At 37.3% G+C, this 23,350-nt stretch overlaps 1 protein-coding gene and 1 long non-coding RNA gene across 5 annotated transcripts in view; one reads left to right on the forward strand and one right to left on the reverse strand.

Annotated features, from left to right (window-relative positions):
• Positions 1-23,350, forward strand: part of LOC121402157 — a 122,932-nt gene that overhangs the window by 51,503 nt on the left and 48,079 nt on the right. For all 3 annotated transcript variants that reach the window (XR_005966628.1, XR_005966626.1, XR_005966627.1), the window contains exon 2: positions 10,149-10,291. This is a non-coding gene — a long non-coding RNA (uncharacterized LOC121402157). The remainder of the gene's footprint in view (positions 1-10,148; positions 10,292-23,350) is intronic.
• adamtsl3.S (ADAMTS like 3 S homeolog) overlaps positions 1-23,350 on the reverse strand; it is a 255,057-nt gene that overhangs the window by 51,424 nt on the left and 180,283 nt on the right. Inside the window, exons 10-17 of one of the 2 annotated variants that reach the window (XM_018255378.2) lie at positions 18,153-18,264; positions 12,028-12,166; positions 8,600-8,650; positions 6,315-6,519; positions 4,454-4,601; positions 3,896-3,980; positions 1,470-1,759; positions 912-1,041 (exon numbers count right to left, since the gene is read on the reverse strand). In XM_018255378.2, coding sequence (XP_018110867.1) covers positions 912-1,041; positions 1,470-1,759; positions 3,896-3,980; positions 4,454-4,601; positions 6,315-6,519; positions 8,600-8,650; positions 12,028-12,166; positions 18,153-18,264 — 1,160 coding nt within the window. Of the gene's footprint in view, positions 1-911; positions 1,042-1,469; positions 1,760-3,891; positions 3,981-4,453; positions 4,602-6,314; positions 6,520-8,599; positions 8,651-12,027; positions 12,167-18,152; positions 18,265-23,350 lie in introns of those variants that run through there. The other variant, XM_041588273.1, reaches the window with a different exon arrangement.

Here is a 23,350-nt window from a genome sequence, read left to right on the forward strand (position 1 = left end):
ATCCATCATTTTTCCATACCCTCATGTTTTTCAATCTCCTTTTGATATTTCCTACACATTAGTCTAGTTTTATTAACATTTCTACTTTGCCATATGTATATGCATGTTTTTATCCCTATTTTAAAGGGAAGGATACATAGAAAACACACTTTCTACTTTCATTTTAAAAGGCATTCTACTGAGGCATATATATCCTTAATCATGTTGCTCACTAGTGATGGGCGAATTTGCGCAGTTTAGCCAAAAAATTTGCGAATTTCCTGCGAAATTCTTGAAACGGCATGGCGCCTATTTTCTACGCCGGCGCCCGTTTTTTTTCGCGAATTTTCACTGGAAATTTGTGAATTTATTCGCTGGCGGCGAATCACGCAAATCCGACTGGCGAATAAATTCGCCCATCACTATTGCTCACGCATTGTGTTTTATATGAACTATTTTAGCTTCATGGCTTGGCCCAAGCCAACTTGCTCTTACGTATGTGTAGCAAACACAATTTCCTTTGTTGTGGGCCTTGCTTATTCTTCATCTTTTATAACCCTGATTTCGTTGTCTCTGTCCTCCTAAACACAAAGCCATTTCAGTAGTTTTCTACCTGTAATTTTCCTTTTTCATATTTCAGCCCACTAGGACCTCATATTTTGCTGGGCTCAGGTAATTAACTCACCCTGCATGTTTCATCCTGGTCACACCTGAGCAGATAGAGGCTGAAGGCTCTATGGGCAGAAGATGCACAAATGGAATACTGGGCCACTGTGACATATGATGTTTTTATCCAAGCACTGTCATTTGTTCTTCTTTTATTAAACACTATTTGAATTTAGAATTAAAAAACTATTCATATAATATTTAATATACCAAAGCCAAGCTGATAAATGATATCAGATTATTATATTATAGAGTGACTATCATACCTTGGTGGGCAAAGCTTTGTGTTGCAGGCTCTAGCCATTGCTGGTGGACGCATTGAACTGTCACACATAGAGTTGTTCACAGGTTGCTTTGTCTGCATATTAAGGCAAACTGCAATTGCTTCTTGTGTTCCTGAATTTCAAAATAAAAAGCAAGGTTATTTACCATTACTTGCAAAGCTGTCCTAAAGCAAACACATATTGAACTGAAAGAAAACTGAGATCACAAGTTCCTAATCTACTTTTCCAGCAACATTTTCTCTGTGTCATACAGTCAAGTTCCTCACTGCTATGTTCCAACAAGTACATTAACAAACATTGGAAAACTTAATGAAATTCAATGGAAAATATTATAAAATTATAAATGGTACATTGTCTGTAATACAGTACCAAATGTACCTTACAGTATGTTACAGACACCATCATAGATAAACAACCCTTCATTTAAAGCTACGTAATTTGGGCTCACATACAATCCCTGGTTGGTAAATACCAGCCTTCTGCTTCTAAGCTGAGCACTATACCTTCATTGTAAAGTCAGACATATAAAAAACATCTTACCTCCCGAGCATGAACTGGAACACAAAGTAAAACCAATATATTCCCAGTCATACAGCTGAGAAGATTCTATATTGTGTGGAGGAAGTTCTGATGCCTGAGTGCCAGGATCACCTTCACAAGGCAGAAGATAGCAGGATCTTTCTGTATCAAGTTTTTCCTCCTCACATTCTTCATCAGGCAATTCCAGTTCAGTTTGAGTAAATGACAGCAGTATACGACATTTGACTTCCCTCCTCTGCATTCCTCTGCCACAGGTAACACTGCAAGGAGACCAGGCTCCTGGGATAAACCTATTTGAGCAACCACACATATGTATATAATGGGAAATAGTATATTTCCTAAATTGAGTAAAAACAATAGTTCACATTATTTAGAATTTTTTGTATATAAATACAGTGTACTTAATTCGTTTTTTAATGAGCTTTTGTATGGGATCTGTTAACCGGAACCCTGTTATCCAGAAAGTTCAGAAAGGCTCCCATTATAATCAAATAATCCAGACTTTTAAAATAGATTTCCTTTTTCTCTGTAATAATAAAACAGTACCTTATACATGATCCAAACTAAGGTATAATGAATCATTATCTTTAATAACACCCTTAACCCCTGGTTTACCAATTTTTCAGTACACACTTACTGCTAATGTGTTGACTTGACAAGACACCTCACCTTATGTCTTACTCCCCTCTATTGAGCTTACAGGCTCATTTTATTTTTAAACTCTTGTGTTTGTATCTATTTACTCTGTAAAGGGCTGTGGGAAATAATGGTGCTATATGAACAATAGACAGTAACGTAACTAGAGGGGGGGGCGGGCCCTGGTGCGGGACGCGCAGTCTGGCCCCGTGCCCCCTCAGTACGTGATTTTTGGCCTGGAAACATCGGTGCGCGAGCTGCCGGGGGGGGGCCTGCTCCCCTGGTAGTTCCACCACTGACAATAGACAAATACAAGAGTCCTCTGCACTCAACCCATTATCAATATATTTAAGACATTGAGACATTTTGTGCTTACAGCTACTAAGGTAAGTAAGACATTTTTAATTGCTGTAAGCACAAAATGTCTCAATGTCTTAAATATATTGGTAATGGGTTGAGTGCAGAGGACTCTTGTATTTGTCTATATGTATTTTGTGGTCACAGCCTCATTGCACCCCCGCCTAATGGTTTTAAAAATTAGTGGTGAGCACAACTTTCCCTTGTTTGGTATAGGCTATATGAACAATAAGACTGATGATCACTTGCTTAGGGAGCCATGACAAAATTCCACAGAATTAGAAAGATTTCGGTACTCTCATTTCATTAGCACAACTTGTTTTTACATCATTTTCTTACAACTGTAAATTCAGCTTCATGATATTGAAGATTCACAAGTCAGCAGCTGCAGATAAATATGTAAGCCCAGAATCCATACTAATAATAATTAAGAAATAATGCATAATCATTGAAACACTGACACTTCCAGAGTAACCAAGAAGACCCGGGGGCAGCGTTAAAAATCATCATGGGTTTCTATTATCACATATCACATTCCACATTTAACAACAACAAAAAAAAAGGTCAGGCCCAGGTTTTTCTTGGCTGAGTTTTCCAACAAGTCATATTATATTCTGCCAATAAAAAAAAGCCCACTGAATGTTCAGCATAAATGTAGGACACTGGCCGTGGTAGACCGCAAAGGCAAAGTTATTTATTTTGCACGAGGCTGGTTTGGCAAAGTTCAGTTTTCAGTTCTGTGTTTTGGAATAAGGCTGCTCATCTTATATTATTTGTTCTCACAAATGTTACAGATTGAGAAAACTCTTATGTACTCATATGTACAGTAGTTAGAGGATATACGACTACAGATAAATGTCATAAGTTCTGCTAGAGAATTCATAGAAAATACTTTTAGGCTGTGCTATTGAGTGTTAATGCACGAGATAAGACATATTCAATCTATTTGGGCTGACAGCAAAATTAAAATCTAAATACTGATGTGCTGAATTTGCCTCGTCATTAGCAACTATCATAAAACAATGGTATTTCAGCTATGAGGCAATCTGAGTATCCCATCATAGAAGGCACTCCTGTTGGGACTAATAGGCACCCACAAGGGAAGTTACGCAAGTTCATATGGAGGCAAGATAAATTCCAAATTTTAAGCCAGATCTACAGACACCAATTTTCACGTGCATAGAATGCATGCAAAAACAAATAATGCTAAAAAGCAATCAAATTGCTGAGAAATGACTGTAGAGCTAAAACCTTTTTCAAGACAATTGTGCAACTGTAGAAGAAGGTCAAAAATCAACCAAAAAACCTAACTTCACTTGACTGGATACTGAAGAATTAAAGCCTTCTTCAACATTAGTGGCATACAAGATCCTTAAACCCAAATTCTGTAAAATGTTTCTATTATTGTGTTAACGTAGCCTCTGAAGTCTTACGTTGGTTCATCAGACGCTGTTTTAGTCTCTTCCAGCTCCTGAGCTTGTTTGAGCCATGGATGCTTGGCTTCCACTGGGAACCTCTCTAAACAACAAATAAATAGCATTTTATAATATCACCAAAGCCCAGCAAATAGCATTCCTAGAATTTAAGTAACAGGGAAACAGCTGACAAAAAGGTAACCCTTGCCTATTGTTTGGCTATTTGATAATGTGACTTCAGAACTATTGAAATCAAATCAAACCTCATTAGAGAAATACATTTAATATAGAGAGCCATAACAAGTATCATATAAAAATTGTATATTTTATAAGTAGATTTCAGAAATATTGTAGCTAGATTACCTTGAGATCTAGTGACATACCATCAACTGGGATAGATACAACTGCAGTGCATTCTAAACTCCTACCGTGGGAACCAAGACCTGGACTTTCTATCACTCATTTTTTTCAAGCATAATCAAGCAATGAGTATCAGCCATAAAGTTAAGAAGTGTATCTGCCTCTTCTCTCACTTTCAAGCATCTGAACATAGTTTTTTTTATTTTTTATTCATACCTCTGGGTTTAAAGCATGGCACTGGAACAACACATTCTTCCTTTATGTGTGGTTTTAGCTGGGGATTGCATCCTCCTGTATGCTGCCCACGGTGATCATTGCACAATACCACTCTGTACCGCAATCCTCGGCCACATGTCACAGTGCACTAAAATATATAAGTACGCAAAGTGGTAATATTTGATAGGTTAGCTATTAAACATTCAATATATTCTTGTCCCCATAGTATATGAGCCAGCTCTAGTATCAAATTCTGAAAAACACAAAACATGGAGACTTATTTATTAAAAGTCAGATTTTAGAGGTTTAGAGCTTTTGAAACTCACAAACTCTAAAACCACGATTGTCATTGAATTTATTAAAAGAGGCAAATATTAAAAGTATGAACGGAAAAAAGTGCTGAACGATGCACAAAAAAATGAAAAAATTTGTAGCAAAAAAATCCAAAAACCTACTAAAAATCCAAACTGATTTGGAGCTGTACGATAAGATCAGCGGATCTCCCATTGACTTCTATAAGACCTTGACAACTTTTACTTGGCGAATATTTGTATTAGTGTTTTTTACTAGTGATGAGCGAATCACTAGGTTTCACTGCAAAAAAGACTTCAGTGGGTGAAAAACAACTTGTTACCGTTTTCCCAAAAATTTTGAATATTTTTGAATACAGACAAACCACAATTATTTCAAAATTCATGGAAAAGAAAAATCACAATTCCATTGTTTGTAAATGGGCCCCATAAACATATATGAAAAAATGTTGGTCCTGTACCTGGTTTAAGTCACATTATAGTTACTATGGGGCCGATTCATCAAGAGTCGAATATCGAGGGTTAATTAACCCTCGATATTCGACTAGGAACTAAAATCGTTCGACTTCGAATATCGAAGTCGAACGATTTAGCGCAAATCCTGCGATCGAACGATCGAAGGATTTTAATACAACGATCGAAGGAATATCCTTCGATCAAAAAATCACAGGCAAGCCTATGGGGACCTTCCCCATAGGCTAACATTGACTTCGGTAGCTTTTAGCTGCCGAAGTTTTTCTTAAAGAGACAGTACTTCGACTATCGAATGGTCGAATAGTCGAACGATTTTTAGTTTGAATCGTTCGATTCGAAGTCGAAGTAGTGGTCGAAGTAGCCCATTCGATGGTCGAAGTAGCCCAAAAAACACTTCGAAATTCGAAGTTTTTTTAATTCGAATCCTTCACTCGAGCTTAGTAAATCTGCCCCTAAATGTAGTCATAATATAAATTCAATAGAAGAAAGTGAACAGTAACTTGAGAACTGGAAAAAAAATCAGTCTGCAGATTTGTTTCTCTGAATTTGACAAACACTAGTAAGTCCATAGTTCATGTGCTTTAGCTATGGCTACTTGTATACTGTATAATAGCAATGGCAAATAAGTCCTCTAAAGCAACAGGTTCCACAGAATGATAAAGAGAATTATAAAAGGATTTCCTTCTCTGAAACTTTCAAGGGAAGGAATATTCATGCAAAAATGTCATCAAGATATTTGGCAACAATTGGCATTTCATTTAGGAACACTTACAATTACATACTAGGCAGTGAAGCAAGCACAGGAGATGCCCCAATTTTCCATGGCCTTCTGAGCTTTGGAAATGCTAAAAAAATGCCTTAGTGTGCCATTACTACCAATAGACCTATTATTAAATGAAATGGCTATTAATGTATAGATAAATTCCGTTACTTAACTGCAGTTATAAAGAGTATTTACCACAATTGGTAAAATACAGAAGGATTCAGTTTGGTTTTGTCTTTCACAGAACCAGTGTGGATGAGATATTTGGAATATTAGGCTTAATTCATCTTCATATTCCATGTGACTATTTTACCTGTGACCACTCCATTGCCATCCATTTTGGACAGTCAAAGAGGTTGCAAGTCTGCATAACGGTAGGCTTAGGGGCATACATGCATTTCCATTCTTCCACTTGCAGTATTTCTCCATGCATGGTCTCCTCTACACAAACAATACTTCTTTGTTGAATTCCACCTCCGCAGGACACAGAACATGCTGTCCAAGGATTATGTTCCCACCTAAATCAGGAGAATGGAAGATCTACACATCAGGTTTGGGTAAAATATGAGAAGACATCTTTATGTCACAGACAGATATAAAGAATCCCTCAAAAACGACATAACATATAAGCTTGGATGCCACCTATCTTTGTGCCACATTATGTTACCGTAAAGGTGATTATTGATTTCAAGCCATAAAAACACTTACATAAATACACAAACTTAAACATAGAACAAATAATAAAGCAGTTTTTATTCTCTCAAAACACTTTCTACTTATATGTTTAGCATTTAAACGGGTAGTTTTAACTACTGCAACATCAGTTAATTATATTTAGCTGATGTTGCAATAGTTTTGGAAAATAAAAGAATGAAATGTAAATTAATTGGTCTACTGAACTTTCTACAAGCAATATATTAATCATTACAACCAGTGTGTTATTGTATTTAACAGCAACTTATAAGCAACTTATAAGATTCTTGTACTCTGTTCTGGAACCCATGTTTGTTTTATTGTTTATATATTTATTCAGTTAAAGCCCTGTTTGTCAGAGGGAGATGCCAAAGGCTCTGCCACTGCAGCAACCATTATGTGCTATGGAATTACAGTCAGATTTAATGTAGCTGCTAGTTACACTCGTTTTTGTTGCTTTGTGTTACTAAACTATGAACACTGAAATAATTCTCAAATGCAGTAAATATTGTAGCATGAAAATAAATTATTCCCATGATAGGCCTTATGTTATAACTGAGTGTGCCCAATCATTGCTGGCTGGGTTATAATAGCAGGGCTGGTAGTTTCTATGTAAAAACACCTCTCTGAAAGCATCAACCATTTTTTACAATTTTGCAGATGGAAATACAGTATTATCATTGCCTCAGCCTCAGGGTTACAATCACACTGGGAAAGATTTTTTCTAAACATTTTTTAAAATGACACAGACTTTTTAATGTTAATGGTGTTTGCTGCCTCCAAACACAGGGGAGAAACTTATGTTTCCTATAGCAATCTCTTCAAAGACCACATTAATTTTTATAGTGCCATGGCGGTCATTGATAATCTGACCATCATTTTGTAAGGAAATCTAGGGGTAATTATGAATCTTAAATTAAACGCTATTTAAAAAAAAAAGGGAGGCAGGTTTGTGGTATGGAAATTCAATTCCTTAGGCAACATTGCTCTTCCTAGCCTACATGTAAAGCTTCTGATATGAAAGATAACAAAAGTGGTATACAGTTGATAACAACAGCAGGATTCCTGAACATTTTAGTTTCATTTTATCCAACAAAGGTATCACTTTTATGCAACTCGATTTATGTTTCATATAATTTCAGTTTTAGCCCTCAACATTTTGAGTGGCTAGCATGGTTCAACACCAATAACTGGATTGGCATAGCCTAGTAACTCAAGAGAGAAAAGTTAAACCCACTTAGTTCACACTGTTGTGACTCTTTGTACAATGTGTGGATGTAAAGTTTTTTTTCTCCTATTTATTTATACAATACAAAATGCACATTAAGGGCATGACAAACTTAAGGCATGTTTTCTTTTTTTTTAGCCATTATGTGAATAAGCTACTTTGTAATTTTTTGTTATTTTAATGAAATCGAGCAATACACCTTTATCCATTTATTTGCATCACTTGTCCAGGTTCCCATGTTTTTTTATTTTTGAAGGAATCATGCCAGACCAAGGAAAATTTCTGCGAGGCATTCTAACTATTATACCTCTGCTTCTCGAAGAAAATAAAGTATAGTTGCACATGACATTTGAAATGTAAGTTTATTCAACAAATTCTGGATAGTTGAGTGTTGGTCATTTCTGGTCTATTATCCAGGGACATTTGTCACACTATAGAGCAGAAAAAATTTGACAGTTGCTGCATTTGTGACAGATCAGCAGCAAAGCAATTATATATTGGTTTATAAGCGGCACTTCATTTAGCCTTGTACACAAACATTCTCTGAACTTTTTTCTCTCTCTGATAGCAGCAAATATTTTTTTATGTAATGAAACAGGAATATGATAAAGAATTTTGGCACATTGCTAAAAGATATCACACGTCAAAGTGCAAAGAATGTTTTCATTTCAACATACCGTGGGAGAGGCTGGAAATGGTCATACGGCATTATCTCCTTAAACCCATCACTGCAAACACACAAAAGAAGTAGTCTGTAAGTTTTTCCCTGTGTCCAATCAATGCTTAGTTTATAGCAACCTAAGAGCCAGAAAAGTCTAATTCAGATATGTCCAGTCTGCAGCCCTTAGCTGATAATGGAATAGAAAGGTAACTGTTAAATGAAAACTATACTCCCAAAATGAACACTTAAGCAACAGATAGTTCATATTATATTAAGTGGCATATTAAAGAATCTTACCAAACTGGAATATATATTTAAGTAAATATTTCCCTTTTACATCTCTTGCCTTGAGCCACCATTTTGTGATGGTCTGTGTGCTGCCTCAGAGATCACCTGACCAGAAATACTACAACTCTAACTGTAACAGGAAGAAGTGTGGAAGCAAAAGATAGAACTCTATCTGTTAATTGGCTTATGTGACCTAACATGTATGGTTTGTTGGTATGTTTGTGAGTACAGTGAATCCTATGATCCAAGGGGGCGGCCCTTATTTTTTAAAATGGCAATTTTCTATTTATGATTACCCAATGGCACATACTACTAGAAAAGTATATTATTATGAAAATGGTTTATTTACATGAAGCAGGATTTTACATATGAGCTGTTTTATGCAATATCTTTTTATAGAGACCTACATTGTTTGGGTGGTATAGTTTTTCATTAAGCAATGGTGGTAGTTGTAGAAGTATACAACCACTGGGGTGCTGTGCAATTGACATAGGTACTCTAATAATTATAGTAAACTATATGCTAATCCAAAAATGTGTTTTTCAGCCATGGGCAGATTTGTATAAATTGGCCTACAATTAACAACAGTAGGTCTTTCCAGCTGACACAAGGTCACCCATTCCGATTAGAAGAAACTAAGTTCCGCCTAAATATTCGGAAGGGGTTTTTTACAGTGAGAGCTGTGAAGATGTGGAATTCTCTCCCTGAATCAGTTGTACAGGCTGATACATTAGATAGCTTTAAGAATGGGTTGGATGGCTTTTTAGCAAGTGAGGGAATACAGGGTTATGGAAGATAGCTCATAGTACAAGTTGATCCAGGGACTGGTCCAGCCATCTTGGAGCCAGGAAGGAATTTATTCGCCCTCTGAGGCAAATTGGAGAGGCTTCAAATGTTTTTTTTGCCTTCCTCTGTATCAAGTAGCCGTTAGCCAGGTTAAAATAGAGTTAAAAGGTTGAACTTGATGGATGTGTGTCTTTTTTCAAAATAACTAACTATGTATGTTACTACGTATGTTACTAACCCATCGTAAAAATGAACAATAACTTCATGGATGGAGATTGTAAAGATAGAATTTGTGACTTGCTTTTATGAAATAACTAATTTCTGCTGTATAAATAGACTCGTGGTGTATGTCAGCACTATGACAAACGGTTTCCATTCCTTTGTCATCACAATTCATTTTGTGGTGTCAGATGATATGAGAGTTGTCTTACTGCGGTCAACAGGTTGAATACAGTTATAAGCTCTTAAATGTTCTCTTCTTTTCTCTACAGAGGTCACTTCCCCCTGTCTAACCCATGTAATGACCGATTCTACGCTGACTGGAAATGATGGCTCCACTATTGTCAGATGTGGGGCGAAGGTTCTGACATACTGAAGAATCTGAGAAGCTGGATGTTGCTAGTGCTACAACAGTGTAAGAAATTTCTACATTCTCTTTCTGTTTATCTAGCATAAGAAACAGATGTCAGTCTGGCCATGTGATTGCTTAAATAAAACAGAACTCACAGTGATTTTTAATGCATTAGATTGTAATTTGGTTTAACTAAGCAGCCATGCATGTTTCCCTGCAGATAATGATGCCCAGACAGTATTACTTACTTCATAGCTTCATATAATATCTATTTATGTAGGGATAACTGCACATGTTATAAGTAAATGTTCATGTGTGCTTAGTGGGCATTTAAGGAAATGGATTGTTTAAAATCAGGAAGTAGAAATATTCTGGAGTATTTCAGTAACTAAAAATGTACCTGTTCACCATTGAATTCCCTGTCAGCTTTACGTGTTATTATTACACAGCAATATGTAATGCCCCGTCTGATTATACAGCACTATGGGACTAACCAGGGACTATCACTTAGCAAAATGTATATTTTAGTTTGAAATAAGCATTTTATGAAAGTGTATGGTAGCCAATCATTTTTACGAAATGCCTCAAAAAGAAAAAACTGGAACCACGGAACAGTAATTACTCCTTTGAACTGTAATCACTTTCTAGTTAACATACAATCACTAACTGTTCATAATAATGGTTACTTGATATGGTCCTCACTGTGAAGAACCACCTACGCTGCTTCAAATGAAAGTTCTTTTCCTCTAGTCTGAAGGATTGGCCTCTGGTGTGGTAATCCTCTTTATGGGTAAAAAGGTCCCCTGCTATTTGTCTATAATGTCCCCTAATATACTTATAAAGTGTAATACTATCCCCTCTCAAGCGTCTTGAAACCATGAAATCTTCGGATTATTGAACTAAAATGTCATTGGGACATCTGCCATTGACTTCTACATGAACTCAGCAGGTCTGAGTTGGAGTACTTTTTTATTCGGACTTTTAAAACCATCTGGGTTTAATAAATTATGATAAAATCGGGGGGGGGGTTCTACAAAAAAAATGTTTTTCCCCTTTAAAAGTCCAGCCAGAAAAAATTGCCCCCAGTGGGCCAGTCTGACCCTGCGTCATCATCTTGTGTATCAGTCACAATGCACTTCATTTTTTCAGACAATGTGACAGGTAGACAGGGCCATTTTAACCACCACTGGTTTTCCCTGACAACAGTGGTAGTCCAAACTCACTTATTCAACCCATATGCTGTATAGTGGTGGAAGGAAATCACACTCCTGCAACAAACACCCAGTATACCCAGGGCCGGATTTGATAGCTATGTCCCCCACCCCCCATGCATAGTCCTAGCGCCAAAGAAAAACTGCAACCCCTCCTCTGTGTGCGCAAGTGTTCCATAGGAAGCGCTGGGTGGCATGCCGACCCTAAAAATTTGCTGCCCTAGGCCCGGGCCTTTGTGGCCTCGCCACAAATCCGAGCCCGAGTATACCTTTGATTTGTTTCCTTTGTGAATCACCACTGGTGAAACTTTATGTACCCTAACTGCATGAAAATCCTCATTCTGCATTTCTGCTTAATTATGTGCCAAGTTATTACCCCCGACAATCCACTTAGGGAGCAATTTAAAGTATAATCAAGTACTCTGGTGCTTCTCAGGACTGACAAAGTATACAGATTTTAGTGCAGGGTTATGCTGAGAAGTGGTATTAACATGCATTTTGAAAATAAAATCATGTTTTCCTGTGACAAAATCCATTTAACTTGAACATTTGCAGTGGGATCTGCCAATATCACAGCTATACATCTACCTGGAAGGACAGGGCTCCATGTTACATTCCTTCAGTTTGGGTTTTGGCTTCTTGTTTTCAGGATAATAATTACAGTAATGATCACCAACAGTCCGATTTAATCGAATGTCCACACATTCAGCAGAATTTAGTTGATACCCTGGAACCAAATGAACAGCAGTCAAACAATTTACTTTAACATTTTCAGAGAACATCTCGTTTGTTTGATGAAAAATGTGGGGGGCAATGTAGAGGTAGAAGGTGAAAATATGAAATAAAGTACATGTATGGTACCTGTTACCCAGCTGGGGGTTTCCAGATAACAGATCTTATCTGTAATTTGGATCTTTATACTTTAAAAGAGAATACAACCCTTGGTGCAGATTCAGGGATCGCAGTTCACAGCAGCCATCTTCTGGGTCTTCGTGTCTTCTTCCGGCACTTCAGCAATTTCCGTCTATTTCGGCGCATGCACAGTTCTTGCGAACCGGTAAAATTGCTCTAACTGCGCATGAACCGCTTTGTCTGTCTCATTCTCAGATTAATAAAGACCTGGAAGATGGCTGCCGTGAACTGTGATCCCTGAATCTGCACCGAGGGGTAGTTAAAAGGTAGGGCATTTCCCCGGGGTAGCAGCTAGGCTGGGGGAAAGAGGTGAGGTCTACGTAGGGTAGGGATTTTTTTTAGTTAAGGGTTGAATTCTCCTTTAAGTTTATATAAGTCTAAATAAACCCAAATAGGCTGGGTTTGCTTTCAATAAGGATTACAGAGAAAAAGAAAATACTTTTTACAGACCTAAAACATCATCTGCTTTTCAAACAAGTCCTAAAAGTAGATGAAGAAAACCTAGTAGCTAATCAAATGAAAAACAAATTATTAGATTTTTTCATGTATTTATTGAAAACAAAATCCAATAACATATCTGCTTGTGGCAAAAGTAAGTGAATCAGTATTGACTTACTTTTGCTCAGTATTTGGTGTGATCCTCTTGTGCAAAAATCACTGCAATAACATTCCAGTAACTGTTGATCAGTCCTGCACATCAACTCGGAGAAATTTAAGCCCATTCCTCCACAGAACAGCTTCAGCTCTTGTATGTTTGTGGGTTTCCTCACATGAACTGCTCACTTTACGTCTTCCCACAACAATTCAATTGGGTTAAGGTCCAGCTTTTGACTTGGCTATTCCAGAACATTGATTTTATTCTTCTTTAACCATTATTTTGGACTTATGTGTTTAGGTTCGTTGTTTTGCTTTATGACCCTCTGTCTCTTGAGATTCATTTCAGGAACAGATCTTTTGATATTTTCCTTTAGAATTCACTGGTGCAGTTCAGAATTCATTGTTCCATTAATGATGGCAAGCTGTCCAGGCCCAGATGCAGCACAACAGGCCCACACCAGAACACTCCCACCGCCATATTTCACATATAGGATATGGTTCTAATTCTGGTATGCAGTGTTTTTCTTTCATCTGTCCAATATCCTTCTGGTTTGTCTACACGATCTTTAGTAAACTTTAGACATTCAGCAATATTTTTTGGGGAAAGCAGTGGCTTTCTCCTTGCTACCCTCCCATACACACCATTGCTGTTCAGTATTGGTGTTATCATGAACCTCAACATTTAATACAGCTGGTTTTTGAATTGTGTCCAGCCTAGCGAGGAGTCCTTGCAAGCACTGGACAATCTGGTCTTGCTTTGTTTCTTGTTCCCAGAGATTGACCTCGGCCTATCTTCTGATTACGCTCTGCTTCCTCCCCGGTTCTTGCTGCATCCGGCAGCATCCAAGTAATGGATGGCTCCTCCTGAAGCGAAAGTTTGCTGTTATAGGCAGAAGCATGAGCCATGACCAGAATCTTGGCCTTGTTCTGGGTTTTGAAAAACCAAGCATGACACAGGCCTTCAGTTGCTTAGAAGTTAAACTGGGTTCCTTTGTAACCTCTTGGACCAATAGATGCCTTGCAATTGGTGTTATCTTTAACCACTTTTCGGTAGGGTAAACATTTCCTCCATTTGTACAAAATCTGTCTGATATATTGGTGGAGTCCAAACTCTTTAGAGATAGTCTTGTAACCTTTTCCAACTTTATGGGCATCCACAACTCTTTTTCTGAGGTCCTCGGACACTTCCTTGTTGGAGTCATGATACACATCCACAAATGTGTTGTTCTGTATGTGTGATCAGACTTTGCTGTATACCCCTTCTTGAAATAAAAGAGGGTCTCTTACTCACACCTGATTGTCATCTGATTGACTAAAAACACCAGCCTCGGATTTTACCTTCAAATTATATGATAATCCTAATCCTTTTATCTAATGCAGATATGCTATTGGAAATTTAAAAAATAATTAAATAAATGCATGACCAAATATAATAATTTTTGTTTCATTTGTCTAACTAGGTTTTCTTAAACTTGTTTGAAAATGATCTCCAGGACTACAGTTAGTTAAAAAGATGCCAAGTAGTTATAGATATTTATTTATTCTACAAACCAATTGCTCATATATATTTATATTTATTTATTTTATCACTGAAAGATTCCATATACATTCAGAGACTTAGGCAATGAGAAGGGAACAACTATTTGTGTATTGTGTATAGGGATGCACCGAATCCAGGATTCGGTTCGGGATTCAGCCAGGATTCGGCCTTTTTCAGCAGGATTTGGATTCGGTCGAATTCTTCTGCCCGGCCGAACCTAATCCGAATCCTAATTTGCATATGCAAATTAGGGTTGGGGATAGAAATTGCATGACTTTTTGTAACAAAACTAGGAAGTAAAAAATGTTGTTCCCTTCCCATGCCTAATTTGCATATGCTAATTAGGATTCGGTTCGGTATTCGGCCAAATCTTTCGCGAAGGATGCAGGGGTTCGGCCGAGTCCAAAATAGTGTATTTGTAGCTCCCTTTATCCCATGGTTAGAATTTATTTAATCTGAGTCAGCTTGCTGCAGTTTTACCCCTTCCTGCCCTGACTGACATGCCAAGATGTGCTTCTCACATGGAATTCTGGTGACAAAACTAGAGTACAGGGAGGAGGACAGTGGGTGAAATTGAGCAAGGAAACACTGGTGTGTGTGTGTTTTTATTTAGAGAGACTAGTCTCTGTATCTGCTGTCTGTATCTGTTCCATTTAATCACATGACCTTACATTTTGGTGAAATATATTCTCTGAGGTGAAGGCTTCCACTAGGTGCACAAAATGTATTTGTGACATACTATGTTATTATACTTGATGTTTACTCAGCATTTATTTTGCTGTGTTTGTCAGGGATGTTATACACTATACATGACACTATTTTATCTCTTCACTTACTGGATTGTATAATGTATAAAAGTTGGTATACAAAACACACACACACATATATATATATATAATTGTTCAAGAGGGTATTCAAGAATATTTATTGCAGCATCACTGTGCTTTTGTGGAAGCACAGTGATGTTGCAATAAATATTTGGTGAATTTAAAAAAATCGGTGTGCTGGTCCCTCCTCAACAATTATATACATTTACTTGGCCAAGCATCCGTAAAGTGGAAGTCAGAGACAGAGTGCTGGTACCTTCCGTATTAATATATATATATATATATAGAGAGAGAGAGAGAGAGAGAGAGAGAGAGAGAGAGAGAGAGAGAGAGAGAGAGAGAGAGAGAGAGAGAGAGAGAGAGAGAGAGAGAGAGAGAGAGAGAGAGAGAGAGAGAGAGAGAGAGAGAGAGAGAGAGAGAGAGAGAGAGAGAGAGAGAATTCATGCAGGGATACTATTGACCATAGCTTTGGTTTAAAGTATGCCTATAATCTAAAAAATGTTTCACCAGAAGTCCTGGATTATTACTGCTATAGAGATACTGAACCTTTAGGCTGGATCAATAAGTTCAGCATATAAAATATGGCATTTTTAGCCATATTTAGTGTTAGGGTTCAGTTCTCTTTTAAGAAAATACCCCTATCAAGCACTGTGGCTTGTTCACTGGGAGGGACCTCCTGGTATGGAAGGCCTCATTGGGGCACACACATTTTCTTAATGAGTGAGGTGACTATAGCACTCTATAGGGGACTTTTCTTAAAAAAATGCTATTGTTTCCCCCATCTGCACTGAAGGCACTGTTAGCCTGCACCTCCGGTAGGTGAAACAATTTTTTGGTGATCTTTTTTTGGTGACCCTCTGCCTATGATGTTAGGTCACATGATCCAATTAGACAAAGTTCTGTCTTTTGCATTTCTTCCTTACAGTTAAAGCTGCAGTATTTCTGGTCAGGTGAGCTCTGAGGCAGCACAAAGGGAAAAGATGTAAAAAGGCAATATTTAATGATACCTATATTCCAGTTTGTTAAGATTCTTTGATATGCCATTTGATGTAAAATATCTGATTTAAAATTAATTTTCGGGGATACATTTTTCCTTTAAGTCCAGTATGGTATTTAATGGAAAATATGTTAGCCCAAAACATTCCTTTAAAAAAATCCCAATTTTTAGGCACTTCTGATTAGTGCTTGGCATTACTAAATTGTGAATAACACTTGTTATTAAACCCATTAATGGTTCAAATTTCTTGTAATAGTAGCTGGGAGGCTTCAGGAATGCCTCTCCTCTCCTGTGTGCCTTCTAACATGCTTGAAAAATCCGAAAGTGATGCTGTCTGTTTTGTTTGGCGTGCCTCATCTGTGTGAAAATTCAAATATTTAAAGGGACCATGGTCAATTGTTCCTTCCTCTCATTGTTCTGACCTCTGCTTCTTTGCTGTCTGTACCGACCTCTGCCTGTTTACTGAACTTTCTTCGGATCCTGATTGTAATAACTGTTGGTTCTGACCCCGGCCTGTGACCCCGACTACGTTCCTTGTTCCCTGTCCTTCTTGTGCACATTTGGTTCCCTTGGTCCTCTCACTTTAAGACCTGGCGGCATCTGAGTACCGGTGGGCTCCTCCCGAAGCGAAAGGAGGCTGTTATATGCAGAAGGGTGACCAGTGACTAAGACCTATGGGTTTATTCTGGGTTTTGGGATAGTTATATTTCTGCATTGACACAAACTAGATCTGCAACCACCATGATTTCAAAATTCTTATTACAAAATTCTAGAGTCAGAGTATAAAGCATGAGTGCATGATGGAACTAATGGTTGTTTATGTGTGAGAGAGAGTGAAGACTCTCTGATGATTTGATGGTCCTTCTTATTGTAAACACATACAGTAAGCAACCATAAGATTTTATAACTTTTGATAATGTTAACCCTTTGAGGGGATACTGATGCATATTTAAAATCACTGGAGTGTTATCCTCAATATTTGATATTTTACAAAACACAATTTATTTAGGGGGTGCAGGCTGAAAATGTGGCATTTTGAAAAAGAAATCAAGTGTTGGGGATGACACCCGAAGATTTTAAATGTTTCAACATCCCTTTAATTTGTTAGCCACTGTGTGATGATTCAGCTGTAACCAGAGCTGACAATTTAAACATCTGCTATAATAAACATTAGAAAAGACATCAGCGTTGTCATTGTTACTTAAGGTGTTATCTGAATGTATATATGATATGGGGATTACAAGATGAAAATCTCCACATTGGGTTAATGTAGAAAGCTCTTATCTTAAATGGTTTTATGTCTCTTTTCAATAGTATAATGTGCAGCCATGGCAACATTAGAGAAACTCACAATCTTTAAATGGGCAGGTTTATCAGAATCCACTCTATACTATAGGAACTATAGTAATTTCTATTGACATCAGTGGGTGTAAGGGCACATGAATCGTGCTGGATGAATATGCACCACAGAAAATAACTGTAGAGGCTGAACATTGAAGATGTCACAAAAACGTATTTGTGACAAGAAGCGACAATTCAGCGTAACATGAAGTATTACCTAGAATCACATTGAAAACAGTGGAAAAGCAGGGGCAGTAAAACAAATTAGTTACACATTAGATACAGATAATATAAATAATATTAGATATAAATAAAAAAATTAACTAGAAATAGCTAGTAAGTTTTAGTTTAGAAGATTTTAGTTTTTTGGATGAAACCTGATCTTATTAAAAGGAAGACTAGTATAAAGAATGACACGCTAAGTGATATTACCCATTTAAAAATAACACATATTCAATATAGGAATAATTTGTGGCTCAAAGCAGACATGGTAACTCACCTCCTCCACATGTTACTGTGCACGGAAAGAAGTCTGTCTGTCTCCATTGGTGACTAATTGGTTGGTAGAAATAGAACTGCACAATGCTGTCTTTAGGAGCCGCATACCTGATCTGGAAAATTTGGAGTGTTAATATCATACTTGGGTGAAAACTTTGAAAAAGAAAACACATATCATACAATAATATCAATATCAAAACTTTGGAAGAGGGAAGAATACATTTGACACCAGTTCATAGGGAAAAGGGCATGGCAGAAGTGGAATTGTGAACTCATCTAACTGAGGGCCATGTTGCTCCAGGTCAGCAGATGACTCAATATGTCCTTCTCATTAGAATACCAGAACATATTGCCATGATTCTTTTGTATTTTTGCCACTTAATGTATTTTTTCTGCTTTTTAATTCCAGGCTTGGGACGTTTGGCAGTTTTAGCCCCGTGTACAGTATTACTTTTATTCTATGCTTTCTTTTTCAGCATAATAATTTTATGTTTACAGTTATGGTAAATATAAATCTTTATACAACACTACTAAAACACTACTAAAAAAAAGAGCACTAAACACATTTTTTAGTCACAGTCATGTAGACTGGTTGGGTACGGAAAAAAATAAAACTTGCCCTGGACTCCAAAGAGTTGATGCAGGAACTGAACCCAATTTTCTGTTGAAATGCCTTGGATTAATAAAGGAATACACTGTTGACCAATATAAAAAACGGAATATTAAGATTACATTTTGTTTGGTGGTCAGGCCTCTTTCATTTTGAGGAGGAGTTTAAGGATGCCTATAGTGCCTGCTAAAATATTTACAACCCTATCCATACAAACTGGGTGTTAGTGCCATGATTTTGCTATGAAGAGGAAATCAATCATGTTCTAGACACAGAAGAGGCAAAAACATGCATATAAAAGGAGAGCCAGAGATATACATAGGAAGAAAAAGTGCAATGACACAGAGACACTTACACAGTAGAACAGGAAAAATAAAGCAATGCTTCCTCCATTTTATTTTAGCCTGTGTGAGCAAAATTTTGTGCCTAGGTACAAAGTTGGGTATGGGAAAGTACTAAAGTATTTGATTTTACACAAAATTCACTGGTTCTGCGTTGACCTCAAAATTTTGTGCATGAGGGCACAGCTTAAAGGTAACAAAAACATAAATGTAGATAAACACAAAGGCTAAAAAATTACAAAAACAAAGGCCAAGAGGTACTTGCATGCAGGCAGAGATAAACAGAAACGGAGACGTGCCAAGAAACAGAAAGACAGAAGAACATACATGGACAGAACTATAAAAAGACCCACAGGAATGACATAGTTCAAAAATAATATCCCCTAAAGGAGGCAAACATAGATTTTGATGTCACATATGTCTGGTTATTTTTTTTACAATTTTTTTGTGTGCAAGTTCTGTCCAATAGAAAGAAAGAGAGAGGGGAAACTATCAGAATGTGAGCTGTCATGGAGAGAACTGATAAACTGCTTCCTTGGTATAGGTTTAGTTTCACAAAGTCCCATGTTTCCACCTGGTCATATTCAGATGGTTTCATACATGAGTTCTTCAAGTATAATATATTTCAACCCAAAAAAGCATGCCAGATCATTACCCTCAGGGATTACTCTCTTTTATAAAACATCATTTTTCTCCTAATTATAACTGGTAAAAAGATTCTGAAGAGGAGGAATTAAAAAAACATTGGCCTTCTGGTAGCAACATCCAAAAAAATTCAGGAAGTGAACAATTATCACAAATTCAATCCATGCAGCTATAGAAGGCCATAAGTCACTGAAAATATTGTTTTGCTGAAATGTAAGTAGTAATGTGAGAAAGCTAAAATACATTTTCTTTGCTCCCTGGTTCCCACTGCATCTGTCTAACAAATGTTTCAATGCTTCGATGTTCTAAAGAATTCATTTTGCAAAAGATTCTGTTTCAGACTTAACCATGTGCAAGATATGTTTCTTGTTTCTAGATTGCTGCAAGATACACTAAACTTGTGCATAGTCAACAGTCAGCTAATCTGCTATAACATTTTACGAGTCTGTATTGTGTTAACCGCAAAAGAAAAAAGTCACAGTATTTTAGATTGATATATGTATATTACAGATATAATATTAGAAGAATACTTTACATTCCAGTCATTTTTACCTTGGGTACCATCACCTAATGTCATGAAAATCAGTGAAGCTGAGAATATTTACTAAATAATACGATGGACATTAGTTTAAGGAATGTGCAAACTTAGTGCCTTTTACTGAATAACCCTGTATTAGACCAAAAGTACCCAGATACTTCTTATAAAATTAGAGTAAAATTAGTAAAAAGCACTGTTGATACATTTCATTGGAAACCTGGATTTTTATGAGACAGCAGTAGCACACAAGTCTACCATCACCGCTTACAATACCATGCATTGGCTGGATAGGTGGAAAGACAGAAAAAGAGATCTGCACCTATATCAATATTTTGTATGATTAACATTAAAGGAACAGTTCAGTGTAAAAATAAAAACTGGGTAAATACAGTAGATAGGCTGTGCAAAATAAAAAATGTTTTCAATATAGTTAGTTATTCAAAAATGTAATATATAAAGGCTGAAGTGACTGGATGTCTAACAGAACAGAACCCAATTTCCTACTTTTCAGCTCTCTAACTCTGAGTTAGTCAGTGACTTTAAGGGGGGGCACATGGGTCATATCTGTTCAGTGAGTTTGCAACTGATCCTCAGCATTCAGCTCAGATTCGAAAGCAACAGTTATGGCCCATGTGGCCCCCCTCCCTCAAGTCTCTGATTGGTTACTGCCTGGTAACCAATCAGTGGAAACCAAGAGAGCTGCAAAGCAGTAAGTAATGTTCTGTTATGTTAGACATCCAGTCACTCCAGCCTTTATAGATTAATTTTTGGCTTAATACCTAAAACATTTTTTTTGCACAGCCTATCTATTTACCCAGTTTTTCTTTTTATACTGAACAATAACTTTAAGAGCACATGTGACATTTGAATTATGTGAAAATGCCTTTTTTTAGTGCCCCGTGGCATCTCAGGTGTTCTTGTCTTTACATATTAAGTGCAAAAATCTAATTAAATGCCCTTCTCCCACTCACTCATCTGATTAATTAAGAACTGATCTGACTCATTAATGAACGACCACAATTCACCAAAACGAGATAAATGTTGTATAAATTATGTGCTCATGTGCCATCTTTGCACCCCCATAATATTTTATAAATGCTTAGTCGTGAGGACAACTTTTTTTTTTCTTATTGGAATGGTGAAAGTTTACATTGGACTCTGGAACAATGAAAACACTCTCTTTGCTTCAACATCTGGCAGTCGGAGTGACAGGTCTGGGTAGATGCCAGGGGAATGCTACCTGCCTGAGTGTTTAATGCTGGTTGTGAAGTTTGATGGAGGAGGAGTATTGGACACAGGGTTTTTTGATAATTATGTCTAGGGCCCTTGGTTCCAATGAAAACATACCATAACAATATAAATTAGAATTGGCAATTGTGATTCTGTGCTTCAAACTTAGCTAGTTTTAGCAGGATAATGTCCCCATGAACAACGTTTTTACAGAATGGACTTGCTTAGATAGGAATGAAAGTTTAATTTGATTGGTTGCAAATAGCTCTGACCAAAACCTTTGAGATGCTCCTTGGATTTAAACCAAAAACCTGTAGTTTAAATTGCCCTGCTCTTTATGACCAGGTGGCTAGGTTCCTGGTTCAATTCTTTGCCATCCTTCAACTGCAATTAATCAGGCCATAGCTGAGGTTAACATCAGCCTCCTTATAAAATTAGCAGCCAGTTGAAGGTCACTTAAACCTGGGTGTTCTGGTTCCTGAATCCTGACTCTGCATTCTGTTTGCTGAGTCATATTTTCTTCTTTCTTATTCCTGTGTTGACTTCCTGGTGTTGAAATTGGTCTCCTGTTATTCATCACAGATCAGTTAACAGTTGTTAATCTGGTCCTGAACCAATACATCTAGGGTTAAAGTGATAGTGACACATCTAGTTTTGTGCTTTGATCTCTACTTTGATGGCATTAATAACTATTAATCACAAAATTACTGATGTAAACCCACAAATTAGTAAAATATATTGTTTTAAAAAAACACTCCACTTCCTCATATGGAGAAGGATACTACTTCATGTAGGGGGCGAGTACTACTGCTTTCAGCCTCTCTTATCTCACACCCACTCCTGCAAAAAATAAAAGCGTCTCCTCTCCCGCAATGCTCAGGTTTGGGTTTTGGGTTATTTTCAGATGGTGCTTACTTCATTCCCTCTTACTAGGTTATATATGCATTTCCCTTTCCTGCCTGCTTGACTTTTCCTGCACAAACCATGTACTCCAGCTCTGGGGGTTAAAAGGTAAATTTTGCAAGCAGTCCTGGCACAGATTTATGCAGGGAAGAGAGGCAGGCAAGGGCCACACATAATCAAGTAGGCAGAATAAGTTAAAAGCACCGTTAAAAAAATGAGCAGCACAGAGCGATGCAGAAGAGGAGTTTTGCAGTGTGATGGAGGAGTGGAGGATTGTTATTGTATTGTGACATATTTGAACATGAAAGGAAGCAGCAGCACTGTGATAAGGAGTCTGTAAACCCTGACCTTGTGTGGCGATGAAGAATAAGCCAACAACACCATTTAGCTGTGCTGCCAGATTCTTCCTATCAGTCAAGCATTTAACTTCCAGCCTTGTAGCTCTGATTGACAAGCCTCAAGAGACCATAAGAATGTGTCGTTTGTCCGACACTCTCTTAAAGAAGTTACCTATGCCCAATTTACATAGAAAGAGGTCACATTGAGGAAAATGGTCTAACGGACATATAGGCATATTTTGATGAAGAATTCAATTATGCTAGTGTCACTGTCCCTTTAATACACCCAGCTCTGCCAATATTTGTCTACCTTACTCACTCCATTGAGTTGCTCTGTATTCATGTGTAGTAAGACCTGGTGGAACCCATGTAAATGAGGGCCTGGTCCAAAGTTAAAGCCATCATGATTGCCATTATTTGACACAACCCAACTGTAGACCAGTGGAAAGAGAACCTATCAAGGATCCAGACAAGCCATAGCAATTAAAGCATTTTCCACTTGATAATGTTACTTAAAATGGTCTTGAAGTACATATAATACTGAAATTTTGGATCAATTTTTTAACAGCATCCAACAAGATGGGCCACTTCTAT

This window comes from Xenopus laevis, chromosome 3S (assembly GCF_017654675.1).
Source record: "Xenopus laevis strain J_2021 chromosome 3S, Xenopus_laevis_v10.1, whole genome shotgun sequence".
NCBI lineage: Eukaryota > Metazoa > Chordata > Amphibia > Anura > Pipidae > Xenopus > Xenopus laevis.